General features: G+C 45.0%; 1 protein-coding gene across 2 annotated transcripts in view; it reads left to right on the forward strand.

The window, feature by feature from the left end:
* Positions 1 to 13377, forward strand: part of LONRF2 (LON peptidase N-terminal domain and ring finger 2) — a 37431-nt gene that overhangs the window by 3325 nt on the left and 20729 nt on the right. For both annotated transcript variants that reach the window (XR_008973882.1, XM_057422220.1), the window contains exon 2: positions 12600 to 12718. Coding sequence is in view for 1 of the 2 variants with exons in the window: in XM_057422220.1 (XP_057278203.1) it covers positions 12600 to 12718 (119 nt within the window). In the remaining variant the exon portion in view is untranslated. The remainder of the gene's footprint in view (positions 1 to 12599; positions 12719 to 13377) is intronic.

A 13377-nucleotide genomic window follows, 5' to 3' on the forward strand; every position in this document is an offset into this window, starting at 1 on the left:
GGTTTTCCAGTTCCTGATTACTTCCTCATTCTGACTTGAAACTGTGTCTTCTGATTTGCGTTTTACTTCTTGAGGTGCTTCAAGTACAAACTGTAAAAGTTGCCTGTCATGTAGCCAGTACACTTCCAGCACAGTCTGGAGTATCTGCTCCTAATCTCGGGTTTTAGAGGAGGTCTGCATGCCTTCAGGTTGTCAACTTTTTCCAGTTTAACTGGTTAGTCCTGCAAAAGCTTACTCTTAGCATGTATGTTCATCTTTTGTCTTTTATCAGATCTGCAGTACCACTACTGCTCCTGTGTTAGCTCTCATAGTCTGCTATGGATTCAAGTGTGGTTGTATAGGTTTTTTCTGTTCTTTTTAACAAAATCAGTTTTACTATGTGGTCCTTCTAGTCCCTTTGAGATGTCCACAGCTTGGTGATCTCTGCTGTTTTGAACAAAGTCACTGGCTCTTTCGCTGCTGTAGACATCGGAGTAGATCCCTCGTTATTGCAGGGTATCTAATTACCACAGCTTCAAAGCAAACACATGTCAGGCTGCTTGAAAGGAAGTGCTCGTTTCCAGCTGGATCGCTCTTCGTGCCAAGCTTTATGCTGCTCAGCCATCATAATATCAAGGATTGTCCAAATCTTGCTATCAGGGCTGTTTCCCTGAAATTTAGAGAGATGGAGTGTGAGAGGTGGGCTTCCTCTCTGCCATCCCTTATCTCCTAACTGGTCTTCTGAATATATGAACTCTTAGGTCAATTAAACTGAATTATGTTATTATATATGCATGCAGGGTTGTTTTTTGTTTGGGTTTGGGGCTTTTTTTTAGGTTCTGCAGCTTTCTGCACCCCTTTTCCTCTTACCTATTTTCTGATGGAGATGTTTTTTGGAGGGACTGTACCAGGGAGGAGTACAGTTGCTTTTGTGTCTCTAGGCTTACAGACACCTGAAGGCTGTGTGCCTGAAACTGAAGGAAGCTAGATTTCAGTGACAAATTAACGTGGGTGTGCTTTTGGGAGTATATGGCTGTTCCTTCATTGGGAAGATGATGAATAGGGCTTTTTCCAAGTACCATGCATAACTTTGTACAGCCGAAGAGTGTATTGTGGCAGGGGTGGGAGCACAACAACAATGTTCAGTCTTGGGGAATATTATTTATCAGAAAATATTGTCTTATGCTGTCCAAACAGGAGCACATTGTACACTTTGTGCTAGTCTGCTGGTTTTAAAGTTAATGCTATACAGCTCTGAAGGAGACCCAGCTCTCTTGGGGGTGAGGGTGTGCTTGTGGGCAAACACACAAGAGTGTAGGAAGGTTTGGCTGGCAGCAGCTCATGCCTTCAGCCAGCATTTCTTTCTGCCCTTTGTACCAAGCTTATTAGCATCCTGTGCCTTTCCTGTAAATAAGGCTGAAGATGCCTCCCCATAGGTAAAAAGCCCAGCCACGCAGTCGTCTTGCTGCTGGTGTTTTGTAATGGCGCTGGTTCCCAACCTGTGTTGGCAGGTGTAGGTCTTGGGTGGTCTCTCAAGCCTGCATGTGGGCCTGCAGCCCTGCTGGGAAGGGCCATGTGCCTGCCAGGCCCTAATCCCTAAAGAGCTGCTTTGGATGGGGAGTGATAGCCATGCCCTGGTTTCTGCAGCACCGTGAAGCAGGTGTTCAGTTGCCTGCTGTGCAATCATGTCTGGCTCCCAACAAAGTGGCACACATCGTATCTGGACACCAGCGTGCCAGGATGCCCCACTTCTGCATGAGGCATGTTAGCTCTGGTGTGTAATTACCCACCGCTGCAAAGTCTGCCAAATTGCTCTCTGGAGAGCATTGAAAGACACAGCAATCCTTGGAGTGGTTGTGTTTACTTCTGGTGTGATGGGCTCTTTCTGAGCAGAAATAAGTTTTCTTAGGATGAGGGATAGCTGATGTGTGTAGCTGCTCAAATTGCCCAGCATTTTAATTTCCCTCCTCAAGGGATTCAGAGTAAGCATGTAGGAGGTAAAGCTCAGTTATATCAGAGTTTTAAAACCATAGTGAAGGATAGATACACGTGCAAAGGGGGGGGTTTATTGCAAAGTCATCAACCTGTGTCTCTGTTTCCAGTGGATAAAGGATGGTGCAGGAAAGGCCAGGGAGAGGAGACGTGTTTATATGAAGCCTGATGTAGTGTCAGAGGTAGCATGCCGCAGGACAAGCAAGCGAGGTGCTCCAATCCATCTCCTTCGATTGAGAGCTGCTGACCCCCAGCCCACGAAGTAGTGTTTGTGGTATTGCTGGAAACAAAATGTAGGTGCTTTCCTGAGATTTGGTGGAAAGAGGGGTATATGTCTTTCGGCCAGACCTAGAAGAAGTGTTTCTTCCCTCTCATCCCAGTGAGTGTTCACCATAAATTGGCCTGATCCAAAAGAAAGCTTAGTGTGGCCACTCAGCATTAGTGTAGTGGTCAAGTGATTAACAGAAACTTACCTGGTGCCTTCCAAATTCTCCCTTCGAAACAATTTAAGGAGGTAGGCCAGAAGGTTGTAGAATAGGGCCATAAAGAGAGCATCAGGCATGTGCGCATGAGGTCTCAGGCCAAAATAAACCTGTTCTCAAGCAGACTGAGCCTCTTTGGACAGTGTCATGCTGGTTCCTGCTCCCCAGCTTGCTCACTGGACTGTTTTGAGTAGCGTGCTAGGAATTTGCCTGCTCAGGGTCACCATACCCCCATTGCTTTCCCATGCCAAGCATTGAGTTTGCATGGTGGGAAGCTTGGTCCTGCCTCTGTGCTCCTGAGCATGTGGACCCTGCTTCGCTCAGGTAGCAGATGGGATGTTGACCTCAGTGTAGAGTGTCTGCAAACCATTGTGGCCTTCTTGTCCTGTCCTATCTCCTCTGGTTTATACAGTTATTCATGTTGGTGTTCTTGGAAACAAATTCAATTATACAACTCTGGTGTACTGGCTGGGTGGGTGAGTAGTTGATGAGTATCTTTGGCTTTTCCTTCCCTTCTACCTCCCCTCTATATTGGTAACTCTTAACAGGTTAAAAAAAAAAAGCCAACAACCCAAACCAAAGAAAACCCAACCAACTAGTAGTGTTGCACAGAGAAAACAAGTGCGTCTTCCTGCATTCCTTGGCCTTCCATTTTATTAGTTATGCTGCTGTTTTCTGAGAACTTGGACTCCTTAGCAGTGTGCTTGGACTGAAGTTGTGGTTTTTCAAAGAAAACCACTTGAGAGCATCCACATGCACCTCTACATATGAATTATCATAGAACCACAGAACAGTTTGGGTTGGAAAGGGCCCTAAAGCTCATCCAGTTCTAATACCCCGGCCATGGCTTGGGACACTTTTCACTAGTCCAGGTTGCTCAAGGCCCCATCCAACCTGGCCTTGAGTGCTGCCAGGGATGGGGCGGCCACAGCTTCTCTGGGCAACACTTTGTGTCTTCTTTTATACAGTATTTCAAGAAGATAGATTGCTGTTAGAAGGTGATGTCAGTTGTATTTTTCTGATGCGGTAAAAAAGAGGTTGATAGAACCTTCCTTCCTCACAGGATCTTGGGAACACTTTACAGTTTTCGGTAGTAAAGAAGTAAGTCTTTGTTGTATGAGCCATAAGAGAAAAATAAAGCCATGGTAGACAGATGTCGTAACTCCTAGGACAGTGAATGGTTCTGTCATTTTAATAATTTATCTGAAGAATATTTAATTTTGTAGCTCCTGAAGGAAAGTGTGACTTCCAAGTGAAGAATGAGATGTGGTCTTTCTGAAATTACATGCTATGAAAAAAATAGATGCTTGCTGCTTAGAGGATTTGTGCTAAAAAAAGGAACTTTCCCATCCCTCTGTAAAAATTGCCTCTTTTAATCTGCTTAAAGGCTGTCTCCAAAACCTCTTTGTTCTGTTTTACATGAGCAGAAAAATGTGTAAAAGTAGAAGTCGGTGTTACTTGGAGACTGTTGCAGTATTCCGAGGGTTATTTTTAAGTTAAAAGTATTTTGCAGACTTGTGTCCATCCACCCCTCTTTGGTTTTTTGTGGTTTTTTAGTTTTTTTTTTTTTTTTTTTTTTTTTTAACTGAGGTAGTGCTTGAAAAACAGTAGTAAATACTTCATATACAATACCACTGGAAACATGTCAGGTATCTGAAGTGGGGCTATAGGGATGCGGGGAGGGACCCTTCATTAGGGACTGTAGTGATAGGACAAGGGGTAATGGGTTAAAATTTAAACAGAGGAAGTTTAGGTTGGATATAAGGAGGAAATCCTTTCCTGTAAGGGTGGTGAGGCACTGGAATGGGTTGCCCAGGGAGGTTGTGAATGCTCCATCCCTGGCAGTGTTCAAGACCAGGTTGGACGAGGCCTTGGGTGGTATGGCTTAGTGTGAGGTGTCCCTGCCCGTGGCAGGGGGTTGGAACTAGATGATCTTAGGGTCCTTTCCAACCCTAACTATTCTATGATTCTAATTACTTGGGAGCAGGGGCTTATACTACTGATTAGCAAAGAGCTTGCGTTTGAAAGCTCACATCATGTAGTTGGGTCTGTGGAAGTTTTGCCTGCCTGCAGAGGGTCTGCTGAAAGCAGAGGCTTTGCAGGGCTGCAGGACTAGAGCCATGGGGGCAGGAAGCTTACCCATCACAGGCATACAGGGGAAGAGGCATCATTTTGTCTGGTAGGCAGTCTTTGAGTGTGGGGTGGTTTTTTTTAAAGTAGCTAGCATTGCTTATGTAACTTAGTTATGTACCACTTAAGATGGGGTGAGTATTTAAGCATTTACCCCCCACTGTATGTAACATGGATGTAATTTCCTATAAATAGTTGAACTACTTCAGCAATTCTAGACAAAGAACGATACCTGCATAGCAGAAAGTCTGAAGAATTTCTGAAGTCTCTTCAAACAGCATGTTCTTTTTCCTTTGCTGTGAGAAAGTATAACAGGATGTCTTTTGCCTTTGGAAGAAGACATTTATAGAACCGACTTGTGCTTCCTAATCTTAGTAGGATACTGCACCACTCCTTTTCTCTTTTACAAATACATGAAGTGTTCAGCTCTATTTTGGGACAGAAGCAGTGAGGTAATAACTGAGAAACAAGAAGGTCCTTTTTGTGACTTGCAGAGTCAGAAATTCTGGGCTGAAATAGGCTTTACCTGGAGAAAGGGAAGGTTATAGAGACCTGAAGAGTAACTAGTAGAAAAAAGGGCAACTAGGTTATCACTGGTAAAGTCATTATGGTACAGTATCTGGCTGCAGGTTGATCTTGTTAGCTATGATCATGGCAGATCTACTTAGCTGGTCCCACCTGGCTGAGCAGCACAGCAGCATGTCTTTGGGGTCTTACCGAATCACGGGTTCATGTGCACCTAGCACAGCTCCCCGTTTCTAGGGAGGCTCAGGGCCTTTCATTGGGTGCTTTGGCGATCAGGCAGGGGTTTGACCTCTTGAGGTAATTTGTCTTGGTGGTTACGGCTTTGTACTTCACTCTGTAGGCATTGTGCTTTGGGACAGTCTCTGTACCTGCTGTTTGAGGGGATGCTTCGGTTCTGACTGAAGCTTTGGAGTGAAGCCTTAACTGAGCCCCAAACTGAATGGTGGGACAACTAGTAAGCACTGAAAAAGAGTCACACTTGTGTACTTAATGATTTTATTATACTAGTGCTGAGCATCCATAGATGCCTGGGATACGTCACCTGAAGCAGTACACAAATGTCTAAAAGATAGGGTGGGAACTTAAAATATAGGGAGGGGGTGTTGATCTGAGAGAAAGTAGAATGCATCTAGCAAAGCACTGCAAGATAGGATTTGGATGGGAGGGAGCAATGATCTAATACGTTACAGTTAGCTCTAAACTGAGACATTCTTGCATTGAGGATTTTGGCTGTACCATGCCATTCATTACTTAATGGGTTTGTAAAGAAGATTATCATTGGTTTTGTGGTTGCGGAAATGCAAACTAAACCGTAGGTTAATGTAATCAGTCTGGCATGCTTCTTCCTTTTGAGGCTGTATGTACAACACGAAAATGAGGGTGCAAAGTTAGCTGCGCTTTCTTTGTAACAGCTCTTCTTCCAGGTATCAGTATAACTTCCCTTAGAGTGCTTCTGAGTAGTGATGGGAGTAGTGATTAATTGTGCTTAGTGGTGATGACAGTCCAGCTTTGAATAATGTATGAAACTTCACAGCTGAGGACTTCCTGAGCCTGAAATAAAAATGCTTGGAATCTAAAGCATTTTGTCCAGCACACAGGAAAAAAAGTGTTCTTAAGTCTGGGATTTTGAACAGCAAAATACAGAGGCCTGGAGAGAAGTTAGTTCAGTCTTAAAATAGTATGTTCTTAAGAATAATCCAGCTAATCTGTCACCAGTGTGTTGTGTTGTTGCTTTTTTTTCAGTCGAAGTAATAATAAAAGGGAGTTTCTTCATGTCTCCCTGTGTTCTCTAGACCAGAGAGCACCTAGGTAAGCATGTCGCAGGGCAAAGCATGTCCTGTATATCGCCGCCAAAGAGGAGGTGACATGTTTCATTACACTGGCTGCGGGCAGCATGAGGAAGGTCTTTGCACTTGCAAGCCGGCTGCTGTCTGGTGGTGCAGGCTCCAAGCAGAGGATGGTGGTACCCTGCACTGCTGGTCCTCATCACTTCAGCCTTTATCAAGAGCTCCTAAACTTGTACTCTGCTGTATCTGCCAGCTCTGGTCACATGGTGAAAATAGGTGTTATATGTGCCTGCACAGTACTGTTTGCAAGTGTCTGTTTCATAATAACAGTGGAAGGGTGTTTGACTGCAAGAGGGGCTGAGGCATCTTTCCTTGCATCCCCTGTGCACTAAAACCTTTTGCACGCTTCCTTTGGGGTCTTTGGGTACTTAACTACCTGAAGGCTGCCAGTGATGTATACACAGGGAGTGAAAAGCCATGTTATTCAGAAAATGCTACTCTTTTAGAAAAGTAGTTATTAACCATAGAATCACAGAATGGTTTTGGTTGGAAGGGACCTCAAAGATCTCTAGTTCCACCTTCACTGGACACCTTGCACTAGACCGGGTTGCTCAAAACCCTGTCTAACCTGGCATTGAGCACTTCGAGGGATGAGGCATCCAACCTGTTCCAGTGCCTCACCACCCTCACAGTAAAGAGTTTTTTCCTTGTGTTTAACCTGAATCTTCCCTCTGTCAGTTTAAAGCCATTCCCCCTTGTCCTGTCGCTACATGTCCTTGTGAAAAATCCCTCTCCAGATTTTTTTGAGTTCCGGGGATTGGGGCAGCCAGAAATCCAATTAAGGCGGACTGAAAAGTGAGGAAATGTGGTCTTGCTGATGGCAAGTATGCCATAATGTGCATTGTCCCTCTTAAACAGTTTAGAAAGTAGACCCTGTTTTTCAGGGTGGAATGAGGTTTTATTTGAATGTCCTGAATGTCTTTACTGCTTCTGCTAATTATTTCATCAAGTGGGCTCCTCTATGCCACACCCCCCAACCAAACAGCCCCTGTGCATGGACTTGTCATACTTGTATGAAGGCTGGAGGAGAAAACTAGCTTCCTATATCATCTTGCTAATTTCCCACTGAAATTAAAATAAATGTTTGTTTTTTTAACCTTATGAAAAGGCTTTCAGTACTGACTTGTTCATAACTGAATGTGTAATATAACAAAATAGGCCAAGTTTCTTTCTTACTCTCTCAAGGGGCAGAACTTTCTTTAAAATGTAAGGAAGATTTCCCCTGAAAACCTGTGTAGACTGATTCTAGCATAACACGACGGTGTTTTTGTGATGGCGCTGTTTCAGTTCTGCTCATGCATCCAAGAAATATGCTTAGGATTGAAATAGATTTGAATAAAACGTGCTTTTCTAGGAAGAAACACCAGCTAAAGAGGATTAGGGAGTTCTGGCAACTTTAAGCTTATTCTTTCTGTGTTTAGTTCCTGGACTAAACCTCAGTGGTAGTTTATTACAATAAAACTTTTACCGTCATCTGTGGTCATTTTGGTGAATTCCTTTAATTGATCTAAATGCCTTTCTGGCACAAGGAGATTATGGGGAGTCCTCCTCTCAGCCTCACAAAGTCAAGCAGCAGAGGGGTTTGGGTGTTTTTTTTATTAAAGAAAACCCCAACAAAACCCCAACTTGAATGCTTGGGCATATCTAGAAAAGTAATTTTGGGTGTTAGCTTCTGCAGAAGTAACAGCAGGATCTAACAAACGCAGAGGAATGCAAAGGTGGTGATGTGAGCGGAAGGTTAAGGAGTTTGGAAAATCCTTGCTGGCAAGCACGCTCAAGGTAGGCAATACTTGGTGGTCCCAATGAGGGTCCAGGAGGTAAAGAGCCACCAAGCCCCTTGGCTCTGGGCACTGTCTGTGGTGGGGTTTGATGCCCTGGGATTATGGCTGTGAGGGAGGGAGCTGCTTGGGAAGGCTCCCAGAACCAGCAGCTCTCAAGAAGCTTCTGTGTCCCACCTGCCTGGAGCCACAGATCCTGGCAGCATCAGCAGTGGATCCCTACTGCTGACTAGAGCATAAATTCTGCTGTGCAGCTGCAGGCTCCCAGAAGAGCTTGATTCCGGAAACGCCATTCAGGAAATACCACATGGTATTGTGGAAACAGTAAAATTTCTATGCTTTTTATTTTTAATTTGGCCTGAAATTTTTTTTTTTTCTCTCTAACTACCGGAAGAAAGAATGGGTGCATTATTTTGAAACAAACTATCAGCTGTTGTGTGACTTTTTCCCCAGATTAACTTTACAGTTCTCATAGCATGCCAGCATGTATGCCTTTGAGTCTTCCCCTTCCACCTTCTGTGACATGATTTTTTTTTTTTCAAGCACAAGCAATAGAACAAGAGGTAATGGCCACAAGCGGCACCAGGGGAGGTTTAAACTGGATATTAGGAACAATTTCTTCACCAAAAGGGAGGATGATCAGGCACTTGGGGAAGTGGTGGAATCACTGTCCCTGGAAGTGTTCACAAACCATGTAGTGAAGCCTTCAGTGACATGGTTTGGTGGTGGTCTTGGTAGTCCTGGGGTAAAGGTTGGACTTGGTGATGTTAAAGGTATTTTACAACCTAGTTGATTTCTATGATAATCATAGTGCTTATAGAAACCCTGTAGTTATTTAGGTTGTAGCTGGATATTAACTTTTTCTTCATACTTCTGCACGTACCCTAAATTGGAGTCATCCAGCTGATGCCGCAGTTCCACTGACAGAGAGTAGGAGGTGTCAGTCCACCTAGCCTTGCCCTAGGACCAGCCACAGGCTATCCTGGGATGGTCCCATGGGCAGCTGGAGGCTGGCAGAGATCAAGGGATGCATGAGCACAAAGCTGGTGAGGTTTCAGGCTGTGCTGTTGGTCAGGGAGTGAAGTGAGCTTGAATGGACACTGCTCCACCTATGGCATCTTGTCTTGGCTGCTTCATCTCACTACAGAAAACCTGTTGCAGTATAGTCTCATAAACACTGCTCTCTGGCAAAGCTGGTTTATGTTTTTCTGTTCTTAAATCCCCTTTCTCTCTGTTAACTAAACATTCTTTGCCAGTTACTCATTAGGATGGGCCACACCTTATGCTTTCTGATGGAGACTCCCTGAGCAAGAAGTACAAGCCCTGAATACGTGCAGCTCTTTCTAGTTTGCCTTGGGGTTGCTTTTTTCAGTAGCTTGTTCTTTTGCCTTTGGAAAAGAGCCTTTGAGCTTTGCTTTGGGAGGATTTGCAGCCTCTGCTACACCATTGTGCACTGCGGTGGCTTTTTTTGGTTAAAGCTTTTGCAGTGAAGGCAAGATCCCCCAGAAGAGCAGATGAAACTGTGCTCTCTGGTCTGCTGAATGTATGAACTGTGCTGAACTGTGTATTGAAAAGTGCTAGGAAGTATCAGCGTGGCTGAAATGGGCAGTAGTGAACAGAAGCAGGAAGGTGGCTTGCTTGCCCCCTAATCTTACACTGTTTCCTTTTCCCCCTGGTGCCAAAAGATACTCCACCCAGTACTGCCTGGCTCCTGCAGCAGATAGGATGGTAGAAATACAGAGTGTGCATTCATATTTAATACAGAAGATGGATTGCTTAAATGGTAGCTAAATTAAATAATATTTGAGCGTCTTCTAAGAGTAAAAGAAAAAAGCTTGCTTTTGAAGATGTTAGGTTGTTTTCAATTTCATTTAACTTTCAATCTTTTGAGGAGATCAGCTAGAAATGTGGATCACTGCAGAAGTCTGCATGTGTAATAGTTAAAATAAGCCAGCCGAACAAAAGAATGACAGAAACCCCACAGTGCGAACTAGGTTTTGTAGAACTCCTTATTTCAGATGTAGTCTCTAGCCATCACTGTCTGGGACCAGTGATGTGCCCAGTGGGGCAGCATCATCCCTGGTACGTCATTCTGCAATTACTGTGTCTGGCATCAGCCCATGCTACAGCCAGAAGAGGCAGGAGTACTTGCTGCTTCCTTCCTTCTCATCTCTTGTCCTGGCACTGGGTGTTTGCCTGTCAGTGCAGTGAGCCAGTTGAGGGGAAACTGATCCTCTTAAATCTTTATATTTATTTGTTTTTATTGGATTAGCTTCCAGTCAATTGATTGCTTGCTCTGGTTCTCTGTGCAACCACGCGAGCCTGCTGCACGAGTGCCAGCATCAACTCAGGGGAGGAGGTGTCAGGATGGAGATGTGATCTTAGGCTGTCCCTCCTGGTAGGGGCTTGAACTTAATCCTCACTGGCACCTGTAGCAGTTACGTGCTTTGTCTGTGTGTCTATATACATGTGTGTGTATGCCCAGGCTTTGTATGGGCAATGTGCTCTTACTGAGGATGTGTTCAAGATGCTTGTGCTGAAGTGAGATGCAAACAGTGAAGGCAGAGCAGGCTGGAGAGAGCAGGAGAGGTATGGAGGCAAGAGTCCTGCATAGGGACACGCAGGAGGTGACACCTGGAGGAAAAGTCTTGAGAGAGCTGCCTTGGAGGTGAAGTTTAAGACCTGTAGAAGTGAGGTGGTGCTGTCTCTCAGCACACCTTAGAGTCTTTCTAAAGCTTAATCCCAGTGATGACCTCATAGCAGCCTTCCAGTATCTGAAGGGGGCCTATAGGGATGCCGGGGAGGGACTCTTCATTAGGGACTGTAGGGATAGGATAAGGGGTAACGGGTTAAAACTTAAACAGGAGACGTTCAGGTTGGATATAAGGAAGAAATTCTTTACTGTAAGGGTGGTGCGGCCCTGGAATGGGTTGCCCAGGGAGACTGTGAATGCTCCATCCCTGGCAGTGTTCAAGGCCAGGTTAGATGAAGCCTTGGTTGGGATGGCTTAGTGTGAGGTGTCCCTGCCCATGGCAGGGGGTTGGAACTAGATGATCTTAAGGTCCTTTCCAACCCTAACTGTTCTATGATTCTATGACAGTTTTAACTAGCTCACATTTGGCTAAGGATTACTGCATTTAGCTGTCATCACTGGACAGATAGCTTCCAGCCCTCTGAAGGCCTTTCTCAGCACATGAAGGTCAAGAGTGAACAAGAGCAAATCACACCTGAATCTCATCTCCTAAGATCAGATAACTTCAGCGACAAAGGCATAGTGTTGTTTGGGGCTTAGTGTGTTTCTACAAGGCTGCTGACGTAGCCTACCACAGTGTCCTGGCCAAGCTGAGAAAGTAGGGGTGGAGGCTGGACAACTGGCTCGACCATCAGGGGCATGGGGTGGTGGTTAATGGCTTGAGGGCTGCTGGGTGGATGGCCGCTAGTGGCATTGCTTAGGTGTTGGTAATGGTGTAGAACTGTGTCAGCCATTCATTAACAGCCTTTGCGAGTGGGCAGAACATGTCAGCAAGTTTGTTCTTGACGCCAGACGGGGGAAGGAAGAGGAGGTTGATGTGCTGAAGGGCAGGGCTGACCAACAACCCCGAGCATAGGCTGACCAATCTTGCCTACTTCAGCAAAGGCAAGTGTGCCTCGGACACAATAATGCTGTGCAACAGGATGGGCTGGGCTAGACAGCAGCCCTGTAGAAAATACCTGGGGGTCTAGGTCCTGATGGACAAGCTAAACATGGATCAGCCAAGGGGTTTCTTGTAATTCTGTGAAATTTTATGCTGGAAGAAGATTACCATCTCTAATGTGTTGTTGGGACCTTAGGAAGGGACTAGAAAATAATGCTTGGGTTGTTCGTAATCTATGCAAACTGAATTATACATGAATGTGTGTGTACTGAGGCAGTGTGTGTGATCATGTGTACCTGCCCTGAGGAGGGTAAAGGTACGCAGTTGGATATGGAATATGCAGGCTGCATGCATTTTTCTTACAGGAACATTCAGTGAAAGTCCTGTGTTGGTGATTTCATTCAAACAAAGCCACACTGGGGAGAAACATTTGGAGCTTTTTTCTTTTTGCTTTCTGAAGTGTCCTGTAAGCAATGTGAGGGAAAGAGCAGGTGGCATCCTGTGTGTGAATGTGAAATCTTTCCTGCTAGATGAAAAGTAGAGGTTGCTGACAGGCTGAGAAGAATATGTTTCAAAGAAGGAAGGAATTGCCTTTTTCACATTACAGGAGAGTATAAATGCAACCATTGTACAGTAATGCTTTTTAGGTTACTCTGGAAATTAGGTTACTGTATTTAACACCTCCTAATACTTCTTTTAATGGAGTTCCTTGCAACCATTTTTGTCTTCCAGCTCCTTGCAAGTGTTCACTAATAGCACAGCGAGCAGAACTCTGTACGTTGATGAAAAACTACCAGCAAGCTCTTCACGACGCAGATGTCCTCTGCCGAAACAAACCCCACTGGCCTGCGGTACGGTGCCTGCATGTCATAAAAACCAAAATGAAAACTGCTTGTTCTTGAGGTTTCTGTCTGTGGTGGGGACAGTGCTGCCGAGGGTGTTTTTGGAAGAACATCATGGCATTATCAGGACTGGAAATGTCTACTGAAAGCTAAGTTCTTCATAGGACAAGTCTGTGAGGTCCTTATCCTGTCTCCAGCTGGTGGGATTTCAGTGGTGATGTGGGTTTTTTTTTCTGCTGGTGCCCATTGATCTGTTAGGGCTAGTGCTGCAGCTTGGCAGAAGAATTTGGTCTGGCAGCCCAATGTGGCCCTGCAGGTCCCTGTGGGGTCTTGTGCCCCAGGCAGTGGGTGGCTTTGACAGCTGGTGGCTAATGTGTCTTTCTGAGGAGCACTTCAGACTGTATTTCAGGATTTTTTTTTCCCCCCATTTAATATTGAGGTCATCTGTGCAACCCTGTCTGCATCGTGGTGATTCATGAAGAGGGTTGGGAAGTTTTTTCATAACAAAAGGAAGGAGCACTGGTTTGTGGGCAGTCTGGAGCAAGCATCAGAAATGATGTTATGAAAGAGAAATGTGTTATGAGAGAGAAATGGAAGAAGCACATGGTACTCATCCTAACTGCTAGTTGCCTGAGGCTAGACTGGGTGTCTGGCAGCTCACTCCACCT

This window comes from Pezoporus wallicus, unplaced genomic scaffold, assembly GCF_028554395.1.
Source record: "Pezoporus wallicus isolate ANWC-B61680 ecotype Strahan unplaced genomic scaffold, APGP_CSIRO_Pwel_v1 contig_5785, whole genome shotgun sequence".
NCBI lineage: Eukaryota > Metazoa > Chordata > Aves > Psittaciformes > Psittacidae > Pezoporus > Pezoporus wallicus.